An 11,771-nucleotide genomic window follows, 5' to 3' on the forward strand; every position below is an offset into this window, starting at 1 on the left:
AATCTCTGAAATACATTTTAAAAAATGAATAGAACTGTTACCAAGGCAGCGGTGTGTGGCCAGTGAAGGACGCGGTGCAAGAGACGGTCTGGGTGAGTTACAGAGCGGGGACTGGAGGACTGACAGGGGCAGGACCATTATAATAAAAAAAAAAGTTTAGTGCGGTACACCACTCAAAAGCCTAGCAAAGTACAGTGAATGCATTAACAGTAACTCTTCCTTATAATACATTGTTACGTCTCTGACCCGCCTCAAGACATTGTGCCTTGTCAAAGCCCATCCCTTCATCACCGCTCCGTGTGTGCCTGCCAACGCCGTTTGAAAAATGAGAATCATAATGTTTTTGAGCTGCATCCATCCCGTTTCCGTAACACCTTCATGTAATTATAATACATAATCTTTCAGAATATAATGCAAGCTGTCCTGGACACGAGCGGAAAGGGTAAGACGAATTACATCGGAATCTGTTTGTCGGGTCGGGAAAATAACCTAGCCAATGGCTCGAACGTGATGAACAGACAGGCGTTAAAGATCCTGCTAAAACATATTTCAACTACCAATCGAGGGCGAATCTTTAATGGACAATCCTTCTGCCACATGTTTCTTTATAAAGACTCAATCCATCACTCCAAAGAAATAAACAAAATTAAAGCTGTTGCGTTTCAATGCCTTTAAATCTAGTTGTAATTTATTTACTGATTTATTTAAATTCTCATATGAAGCACGAAAAACCTTTTCCCATTAGCATTTGCCCAGAAAACATTGCCTCACCACACATGAACATGAAGAAACCAGCAGAAATAACATGCGAGCAAACGCCCCCCTCACACGCACGCACACACACACACACACACACACACACACACACACACACACACACACACACACCCGAGAAGAAAACATATATAAATACAGCTTTTTCATGATTTACTCCAAAATCTATTTGTTTATGTTAAGAAAAAGAGCCACAAGAAATCCCGAACTCACATTATAAGACCCAAACGTTGTGTGTCTTTCACAACATTGGTGCTTATGCGCTTTAGGGTAAATTCATCTTTCAATGATATAAATATCATTATGGCGTGCGTCATATATGGAACCCCTTCATTATGGTTATGTAAAGTCCAGCTTCTATGATATAATTATATAAAAATTATTAATATAAATTATGTTTTATATTAAATGAATATAAAACATAATTACAGTTCAACGAATAATACAATATCTGGTAATAAACTCCCAAAGGCATGTGCATGTTTTCAATGTAAACATCACTCAGGATATATAACTGGAACCATGAACAACAGGCCATGTTGTTACGGTATTGATATTTTTCTTGTCCTATTCTCGAATGAATGACATTGTGCACGTCTCGCGGTTTAGCCCGAAGATTAGAGAATTACCAGCGGGATTAGAAATACATTATTTATATATGAACTTCTTTCAACAAGTTTAACGACATGAGTCACCCACGCAATTTCTTACGTGTTTAAAAAAGCATCAATATGATGGGAGGAGCGAGCAGATGCAAACGAACAAGAAGCATGTGGGAGAGATAAAAGCGGCCGGACCTCGACACTGAGTATTTAAACACAGTCGCCGATAAAAACGAACAGAACCGCTTGTGTTGCTTCCTCCACGCTATCTTTGTCAGGACCATGGAGAATTCCCGACTGTGGCTGAAAGCCGTGGTAGGCTTGGTGCTGCTGTCCATCACCTCTGGTGCTGAAACGAACGACTCGGTCGATTTGGAGACGAGAGCGCTGACTGATTTTTATCGCAAAGATCCCAATCTCACCAACGAAAAACAACTTGTAAGTTTAACTTTTAAAAAGTGATGTTTTCAAAGGTTATCGAAGTTGTATTTGTATTTTTCAATTCTAGTTTTCTTTTCTACTGGAATCTAACAGCAACGCGCTGATGGAGAACGATCTGAATACGCGAAACCCAGTAGTTGTTCTTAATTAGTCAGGCATTTAACACAGACTGCATGCTTTATTTAATTAAACACTCTCTGCGTCAATTAAATCACTTTGTAATGCATGCGAAAATACCAAATGAGCGCAATCAGCGTATGATGAATGAACATAACAACATTACATTACTCCAGTTTAACAAAGACTTATGTTTTTGACAGCTGGGAGCTTTGCAAGAAGTGCTGGAAAAACTTCAGAGTAAAAGAGTCCCTGCATGGGAGAAGAAATTCGGACAAGTTCCAACGGTAACTATACCTGCGTTGCTTTGTTATAGGGCAGGTGCAGCGAGGGGTAATCAATGCGTTTCACACGCTAAGTGCAAATTTGACTGGTATAATGTTATGTTTAACGAAATGCAATAAATAAACAGAAAACCTATATATTTATTTGATCACTTTCTTTTTCTGTTATGTGCTATGGGTTAATAACTTTTCTACTTATATATTGTATACATGCATATATAAATAAAGCTTCCCACGCCAGTGAATAGAACTCTTCGTTAAAAGTTTAATAGATTTGTACATTATTTATATTTTTTCGGGGTCCCTACACGTCTTTGAAAAGAAGGCGTTCTAGAACTATATGGTTGACTTTTATTTAGGTTCTATAAAGAACCACTCTTAGCAACAACACGGTCATATTTATTGGGTTGAATATGAAACAAAGTAGAACCATTACGTGTTCTGTAATTCGAAGCTAGCCTTAACTCAAAACACTCGGAGTCCCGTTTTCAAAAAGTTTACAAACACTGCAGCTGTCTAACACAGCACCCAATGTTATTCGATCGCTGTATCTCTTTGCTTTGTGTGCCGTTGACTGCTATGTTTGTGAGGTGTCCCTCTCTCTCTCTCTCTCTCTCTCTTAGTGCGATGTAAGAGAGCAATGCGCTGTTAGAAAAGGAGCGCGGATCGGCAAGCTGTGTGACTGTCCGCGCGGGGCTATTTGCAATTTCTTTCTGTTGAAGTGCTTGTGAAGAACAGGAATCAAAATGAAAGTCTGTAGCAAATAATATATATATATATATATATATATATATATATATATATATATATATATATATATATATATATATATATATATACCAAAATAAAAAATGAATACCTAAATGCATCTATTTTTAGGATCCAAAAACAAAAGTTATCAAGAGAATCGGTTCATCATGAAAAACTGTTGGGACCTTTAGCATCTCTAATATTCCTGATTTTTATTGTTTTATTGTATGTTTTTTCCTGACTAAAACATGACAAATAAAATAAAACTAAAAAAAAGTTCTGTCTTGTTTTTTTAAAGTAGTCCAAAACTGTGGTCACTTTATTCTATGTGTATACACTTAAAACACATTATGAATGCATTAGGTGGCCATATATATATATATATATATATATATATATATATATATATATATATATATATATATATATTTGTGACGTACACAACATATTTGCAATAAGCTTCGATGTCAATGAATGATTGAATGATTTCAAATCTGGAACATAAAATAAACACAAATGAAGCACTGAACTATTTGTCTACTGAAATAAAAAGCAGTGACTAGTTATTAGTATAAGTGCTATCTCCCACTGAATGACTCACTAGCAAATGGAAGCTGGACCTCTGTACCTGCCATTCAGAAGCAAAAAACAAAGTAGGTTCCTGTCACATTGTCAAGCACACTTTCTCAAAAAAACAAAAAGAGAATAATAAAGAGTGACTTGTTTTTCTTCCATTGTATACCATTCCCCAACATGGGGACAGGGCCTTGTTATTGCAGAAACGAGTGTGCAAACCTGGGACTAAGCTATGCAAACTTCTTCACTGACATATCATAGGCTGTTAAACAGAACCCGACCTACATGTGGAAATGCACAGGCAGTCTGAGCTTGGGGCATATCTATTACAAACAAGTCAAATTTGGGTATAGCATTGTCATTAAAAGAAAAAATTCTAGTACATAAGAGTGACTTGTGTGTGTGTGTGTGTGTGTGTGTGCGTGTGTATATATAGAAGAAGGTGGCAGTTAATTTGAATGGGCTGGCCCAAAATAATCTGCATCTCTTGGTTCAAATTTTGTTTTAACAAGCTATATACTTTATAATATACACAGTATAATAAGCTACAGTTTGACGTGCAATATATTACAGTAAGTCATGGTGCTTTTGACTGTCTGATTGCCTTGAATCAGGGACCCAGCATCATTTAAACAGTTCATATCCCTGGAAGCAGCAGAACAATGTTTGAATAATCAACATGTTTCACAATTAACTTCCATTATCACTTAACGTTTGCAATTATCACTAACGGGTTGGAGTACATGCCGGGCACTTTCCCAGCACTGTGTAAAGAAGAATGATATCCACACAGCCATCACGCTAACACTCTAACCCTGCTTGGTCTCTGCTCTTGCTCTTCTAAATCCAGTGTTTCTAATTCCTAGGATGTTTTTATACTTCTAATCACACCAACAGCAGCCAAAGTGTCATTGAATCTGACAGGAGTTAGTTTACCCTCTGCTGTGCCCGAGGTTTGCTTTAAAGTGCTCTTTTGCTTTGCCTCCCACTGCACTAAATCCTGCTGTAGGCTTTCTTTGTTGTTGCTGGGAATCTGACAATATCTAATGTTAGGAAGAAAACACCACTTAATTCCAAACATGATTTCTTCCCCCCTTTTTAAAAAACAGATAAGGAAGGCCTTTTCTTCTTCTGCAGTCTTTCCATGTGTTACCTTGGAACACATCTTGAGAGACAGCTTTGGCATATTAGAAAAAGAAAGAAAGAAAGAAAGAAAGAAAGAAAGAAAGAAAGAAAGAAAGAAAGAAAGAAAGAAAGAAAAGCACTGATTTAAAATCCTTTTGGCAAACGCTGGAACAGCCATTCTGCAACTGGTGAGCTATGTGCAGCTTGAATGTTTGAGAACATTCAATGTTTTAGAGGAAGTTAATGTTTCAGTCTGCTATCAGTACTTTAAAAAGAGGCCCCTGCAGGGTAAAGAGTGGAGGAAGGTTTGGCTCAATAAATCACGCTGCTTTGCCAGCCTTCTCCTGTTCAACCCTCTTCTCCCTCTCACACTTCCTAAGGCACACAGTAACTCTTAAGGGAGTTAGTGGGGTGTCATTTGCTTTTGCGTGTGGTACTACAACATTAAGAATCAACAGGGATATCTGTGTTAAAGATGAGAGAAAGGGTTGTTTTTATTTAAAAACTCAATGTAAATCAAATACTTTTTCTGACACAGGAGCAGTTAAAACATAGCAGAGAAAAAGTCAGACTAAGAGCTTAAAATGATATGCCGGCTTGTATTTTTAATCACTTTCCCTTCTGTGTAATTTAGTCAGGAGAGTATTGATAAAAAGCTTTCCTCAAATTAATATTCTCCCAGCGAAACCCTATCTATCTTTGATCTATATATTCTCATATTCTATTAACTAGCTGTTTTTCTGCTAATTTAAGCAACTTTTAACTTGTTATGAATCTACACATTCATTCAAGCTGTTTTTTCACAGTTTAAGCCAACAGCTCCCTTTCATGTTTGATGTATAATGAGGGATGCAATTGTGACACTCTGCTACTAGAAATAGCCCAAGAAATAAAGTGGCTGACGTGCCAATGACATCACCGGGCCCTGCACCAGCTTTGCCAGGGGGGCTTCCTGTCTTTCATGGGAACTGGTACCAAACTGATAAAACGAGATTACCATTCCTGCCTCTCTGCATATCCATCCGGCAGCCTAGCCATCTGTTTGCTTTCATTTTAGGTTAGTTATGTTTTGTACTTATTAAATACTAAAGACATTGCTAGGGGCCACTGTCATATTTTTAAGCATTGCTCGATGAGCATCAGGTATTGAACCTCAAAAACTGAGGACACAGAACACATTATTATCCAACCACAACTCATGTTGCATAGGTCCGAGATATTGGATGGTATATACAAGAGGAATTAAAAAATCTACAGCCAGGACAAGATTTGCTTACATGTTCTTTCAACAAATACCCTGAGTTCAATGCACCTGATCCCTTACCTCTGAAGTGGCTGGTTCCTATTGCTTTCCTCTGTGTGCACAATATCAATTGCTATGTTAGTAAGTTTCCATTTATTGATTCCAGCATTCAAAAATGACATGCCTGTAGCTTAAACATTAGCGTTCGACACAACAGTGTAGTACCTAGTTATGAACGGAAATCAGATAGCAATCAATTACCTAATGTTCTGGGAGAAGCGGTCGGGTACGGCGATGGTCTGTCATCAGGACAGGATTCTCAGGTAAGCTTTCTCACTTGCACTCTCAAGTGCCTGTCTTCTATCTCTTACCTAATTGTGTGTGTGTGTGTGTGTGCATGTGTGTATGTGTAGCTCAACTTTGTGAACTCTGCTTTCATTCTATTTTCCTAACAATATCTAAACACTATGAATTTCTTTGCTTAACCTTCATTGACCTCACAGAAGCAGTGCAGTCCCCAATACAGACACCATCTTTATCTTCAAATAATATATGGTGGTGAATACCATATTGTTTACTGTTTTACTGTTATTTGGGAATTTGTATACAGCCTTTAACAAATATATACAAAACTGTGGAATCTATGCAACATTATGGGAATAAAAAAATAAAGTACTAAAAAGAATTCTTTATCAATATCAATTGAGCATGCTTAACATGTTAAATGTTGGAGTCCATATGAAAAGCATTCAGTCTTTTGTTGATTATTAATATGGTTGCTGATTGTTTGTGGTTGGCATTGGTTTTTGGACTGCCTCTATCTTACTTAATAAAGGCAAGAGTTTTTGCATATATACCTGAATCTGTTCAGGCACAGCAATAGGTGCTAGTAAATGGAACTGTCCCCTAGAATACCATGTCTAATAAAGCAGGAATTGCAACCAAGGAGCTTTGTTGCAAACTAAGCGGTGCTGACTTAATATCTGCCTGTTGGTCTAATCAAGCTGTCTGTGTGGTGCAATGTTTAATAGAGCCATTTATCCAGAGTTTCATTCTGTCTTCATGGTGATCTAGTCACTTGCTGTCAGAAGGAGGAACCTAAAATGCAGGCAGGATAGTGGGGTCTGTATTTTTAAGAAAAATATTATTTCAGCAGAACGTGTTGCTGTGTTTCATACTACAGTATACACATACATATATAATACACTGAAATGCACATTCATGTACAATATTAGACTTCAGAAAACCTGGGGCCACAGATTTGTCACTCATTGTTTCTGTTTACGAAAAAAAAAATAACATTGTTAAATCAGGTGCATGTTCCCCAGAGCAAAATCAAAAGCAAGTAATGCTTTTCAGTCCATGTTAAATGTTATTTTCTCTACATTTTAATATTGTTTTCATTCCATTCCTGATCACTGAGAATGTTAAAGTTTCTTGTTCACTGAAGGAAGTCTCTAGTACCTTTGTGTGTGTGTGTGTGTGTGTGTACACAGCGTGTTGTATAACAGCCTTCTGTAGGGATTGATTAAGGTTGAACAGAGATCTTGAAGTACACTGTGATGAGCACAGCTGCATGGTATGCTGCAGTCCTGACAAGGTGCTGAGTGGCATGTGGGAACTTGACTGTCCTTAATCGGAACACCAAAGCTTGCAAAAAACAAGTTCAGCTTCACCCTTTTGGTAAAATCTATAATACAGGCAACTGAGAGTGCTGGCAGCTCCGTGCCTGAGCTTTCTCCCAGAACGTTAAGTCACTGCTCATTATCTGATTTCTGTCTATAACTAGATGTCACATTTGTTGTGTCTAACAATAAATGTTTAAGCTATATGTGCGTAACTTTTGAATATTGGAATCAACAAATGGAAATGTACTAACATAGCAATTAGTTTTGTGCACACTCTGTTGCTGACTTCAAATTACTTTCCTTACACTCCCTTCTATTAGTATAATGTTATCTGGTCAGGAAAGTACGGCATTTTGATTAACAGCAACTGCTTGAGTGACCTGCCTGAAATCATCTAGCTGTTCTTCCAGTCAGGAAACAGGTCAACCTGTAGATGAAAAAAGTCACACCCTCACAGCACTGTTCCTGACATCTCCTTTGAAATTGATTTATTTTATTTGACAAACATGCAAACTAAAGGAGGTCAGGGCTCTTCCTCTGATAATAACTGCAGAAGCAAATGCTGGGAATTGCTAGAGCAGAGTGAAGGTAGACCACAGATCCATTGCAATGAGGTCATTAGTATTACAAGCTTAATTCAGTTAGTCAACAGTGACTATACCTTGCAATGCTGCTGTGGAAAACCCATTAGTAACTCAACAACAGGTAGTTTGAATCATGTGTGTGTGATAACATGAATCCCAATATACTGCCCATCAGCTTATGCCTCCACCTGCCAGCTTCCATCACTCTGCTGCTGAATATATTTCTGCACAATAGTACCAAAAAATTACCATCTGACTTTTGCACCTTGTGCATGCAGTTACTACAGAATGAAACATTCACTGCTGGTGGACTTCATTCTGTTCATTAATAGCAATATTTTAAAAACAATCTCAGCTCTGTGACGGTGCATCAGCATCATTACTCTTAATATTAGCTGCCAGCACAATGGAAAAGGCGGACAGCTGTCAGTGATATTAACAGGACTGGACAGCTGTCTCCCTTCAGAAAGCTACAAGATCATGCCAAGGGACAGCAACACGGCTCCTGTCACCGTTAGTGAATTTAATGAACTGGGGTTCAACAGCTCTCATAAAATGACAGCTTTAAACGCATTTATTAGGAGAATGCATCCAGACATTTCTGATTTATATATATATATATATATATATATAGAGAGAGAGAGAGAGAGAGAGAGAGAGAGAGATTTTGACTTTTAAGATCCTTTATTTAAATATTCCAAATAAAATCCATTAAAATTCAAATAAAGGTAAAACACAACAAAAGTTAAGATTCCTACTGCCTGAGCAAAATTTAAAAAATCCTAAAATATATCGTGTTCTCCTTAAAAACAGATTTTAAACAAAATAAAAGGATCATTAAAAAAAAAACAATATTAAACAGTGTTTTTTTTTCTTTGTTGAAAACAGATAAAAGCCAAAAATAAAACACTGTAAAACAAAAATTAAATAAAATTAGAACAAAAACTGGAGCTCCCCCTCCTCACTCACAGCACACAAGGCGTCTCCCACACACCACCTCTCCTGAAAGTCCTCCAGGTTACTGACCAGTTTAAAATACTCAAACTCTACTCTGATCTGGCTGACCACGAGCACCCTGAACTGAACCACTAAACTGGTCAGTCCAGAACCAGAGAGTTGATTTTTCCTTGTCTTTAAAATAGCCAATTTTGCCTGTCCAAATAAAAAATTAATAAGAACACACCTGTTTTTCATTTTAAAATTGTATAGAACCCCAAAAATAAAAAGCTCCTTACTAAAAACGACCCCTAAATTATTCAGGATTCCCTGCAGTAAATTAAAAAGTGGCCGCAGCCTCTCACACTCACTGTAGGCATGAAAGAGAGTTTCCTCTGCTGAGCAAAAAGCGCACTGCTCACTGATGCTGGGGTCCACTCTATGGAGAAACCTGCCTGTGGACACAATGCAGTGTAGAATCTTCCACTGCAGGTCCCCCACTCTCTTGGCGAGAGGCGGTTTGTACAGCACCCTCCACACCGGCCTGTGCCCCTCCTCTACAGCCAAGTAAGCTCGCCACTTAGAGTCTACCAGACCCCTTAGCCTACTATACTCTGTGGCTTTAACACACAATTTGTATATCTGTTTTCCATTCATTGTGTGAAAGATAATTTCCTCCACATTCTGCAATTTAAGCAAAGTCCCTCCATTCTCTCCACCGCCCTCACCTTCCTCACCTACTGCTGGTGACACGATCATCCCTGGAAATAAGGAAAGCTGTCTCTGCTCTGTGCCTCTGGACAACTCCTCCCTCAGGACTGCCTTGAGCCGCGGGGAGAGGCTGCCCCTCAACTCACCCATCAGTCTTTCTGCAAGCCTCTCTGAGTGCCAGCCTAGCTGTGCAGTTAGCTGGGAGGCAGTTAGCCAGCAGGAGAGCTCAAGGTTTAACAGGTGGACCATCCTGGTTACACCTGCTTTTAAAAAACTGGCACAGAGCGTCATCGACTGGAGGAACTTAACTGGAAAGAGTGGATTAAAAAATAGGGGCTCCTCAAACAGGTCCTGCCCTGTCAAGGACTCCACATCCCTTTCCACCCTCACCAGCTGCCAGGCTTTTAAAATACTTTGATAAAAAGGAGGAAGTCCTGCTTTACTAAAACTGGTGTTCTCAATTAAAAACAGGTGTTTTCCTAACCCCAGCCCCCCAAATCTATTGAGAAGGAAACAGGCCAGCCTCTTCCAATGAGCCTCCTCCTCAGTGTACAGGAGTCTCTGAACCGCCTGCAGTCTGAAGGCTGCCACCCTGCTGGCAATGCTGACTAGCCCCTGCCCCCCCTCATCACTAGGGAGGTAGAGGACTGCCGGCCTCAAACTGTGTCTCCCGCTCCAAAAGAACTCCAGCAACACTCTCTGGATCTCCTTCACCAGGCCCTGGGGTGGGTCCAAGCATACCAGCTTGTGCCACAAGCTAGAGGCCACCAGATTATTAATAACAAGCACCCGGCCCTTGAAGGACAGTTGAGCCAGCAGTCCCTTCCACCTCTGCAGCCGCCCCCTCACCCTATCCAACAAACCCTCCCAGTTCTTTTTCATGTAGTTTTCTGTTCCGAGGTGCACCCCCAACACTTTAATACCTGTTCTGTTCCATTTCAGCCCCTCAGGCAGGAAAGGAGGGGTGCCCTCATCCCAGCTGCCTGACAGGAAGGTGTCACATTTTGCCCAGTTTACTCTGGCAGAAGATGCTCTCTGGAACTCATTTAGAGTCTGCTGCAGCGCTTGGACATCTGCATCCCCCCTCACAAACACAGTCACATCGTCTGCGTAGGCAGACACCTTCACTGTGGCAGAGGAGGGTGTGGAGGGCGAGGAGGGCACTGTCCATCCAGCTAGCCTGACCCTCAGCAGGTGCAGCAGGGGCTCTATAACCAGTGAATACAGCATACCAGACAGGGCACAGCCCTGCCTTATACCCCTGCACACTGGGAAGGGCTGACTCAGCCCATTGTTGATCTTTAAAATACTAAAAATGTTGGAATATAAAAGCCGAATATAAGAAATAAAACCAGGACCGAACCCGAAGGCTTCCAGTGTATGAAAGAGGTAGGTGTGGTCGACTCTGTCGAAAGCCTTCTCTTGATCCAGGGAGACCATTCCTACATTAAAATCACAAATATCACTTACAGTTAAAAAATCTCTAATAAAAAACAAGTTATCAAAAATAGAGCGACCCGGTATACAATATGTTTGATCCATATGTATTACAGTTCCAATAACACTTTTTAATCTATTAGCGATTGTTTTGGATAAAATCTTTAAATCAGAACATAAAATTGACACAGGTCTCCAATTTTTAAGCTGGCATAGGTCTCCCTTCTTGGGCAGCAGTGTAACCACTGCCCTACGGCAGCTAAGAGGCAGTTCCTTGTGGCTGAGGCTCTCTCTCAGAACCTGGAGCAAATCCTCCCCCATTATATCCCAGAAATTATTATAAAATTCTGCTGGCAGTCCATCGATCCCGGGAACCTTTCCGCTGGAGAGCTGCTTGACAGCGGCGGTCATCTCCTGGTGGGTCAGCGGTGCGTCCAGCTGAATCTGCTCCTTCTCACTGAGGCTGGGTAACCCCTGGAGCAGCCGCTCAGTGTCCTCTATGTTGCACAGTTCTTTATTATAAAGTTCCTTGTAAAAACGCACCGCCTCTCTGCTGATTTCCT

The 11,771-nt window shown here is 39.9% G+C and overlaps 1 protein-coding gene across 1 annotated transcript; it reads left to right on the forward strand.

Annotated features, from left to right (window-relative positions):
* The first annotated feature begins 1,557 nt into the window (after positions 1 to 1,557).
* LOC121299306 (cocaine- and amphetamine-regulated transcript protein-like) lies at positions 1,558 to 3,002 on the forward strand. The gene is made up of 3 exons (XM_041226990.1): positions 1,558 to 1,814; positions 2,138 to 2,221; positions 2,842 to 3,002. The coding sequence occupies exons 1-3, from the start codon at positions 1,659 to 1,661 to the stop codon at positions 2,947 to 2,949; spliced, it is 348 nt and encodes a 115-aa protein (XP_041082924.1). The 5' UTR covers positions 1,558 to 1,658; the 3' UTR covers positions 2,950 to 3,002.
* Positions 3,003 to 11,771: the final 8,769 nt, after the last annotated feature.

The sequence above is a fragment of the Polyodon spathula genome, chromosome 24, assembly GCF_017654505.1.
Source record: "Polyodon spathula isolate WHYD16114869_AA chromosome 24, ASM1765450v1, whole genome shotgun sequence".
Classification (NCBI taxonomy): Eukaryota; Metazoa; Chordata; class Actinopteri; order Acipenseriformes; family Polyodontidae; genus Polyodon; species Polyodon spathula.

Bases quoted from the DNA above. Each gene is read 5' to 3' on its own strand.
- LOC121299306 (XM_041226990.1), top strand. From the start codon at position 1,659: ATGGAGAATTCCCGACTGTGGCTGAAAGCCGTGGTAGGCTTGGTGCTG. The intron at 1,815-2,137 runs GTAAGTTTAACT...TGTTTTTGACAG, and splicing joins TCACCAACGAAAAACAACTT to CTGGGAGCTTTGCAAGAAGT. The intron at 2,222-2,841 runs GTAACTATACCT...TCTCTCTCTTAG, and splicing joins AATTCGGACAAGTTCCAACG to TGCGATGTAAGAGAGCAATG.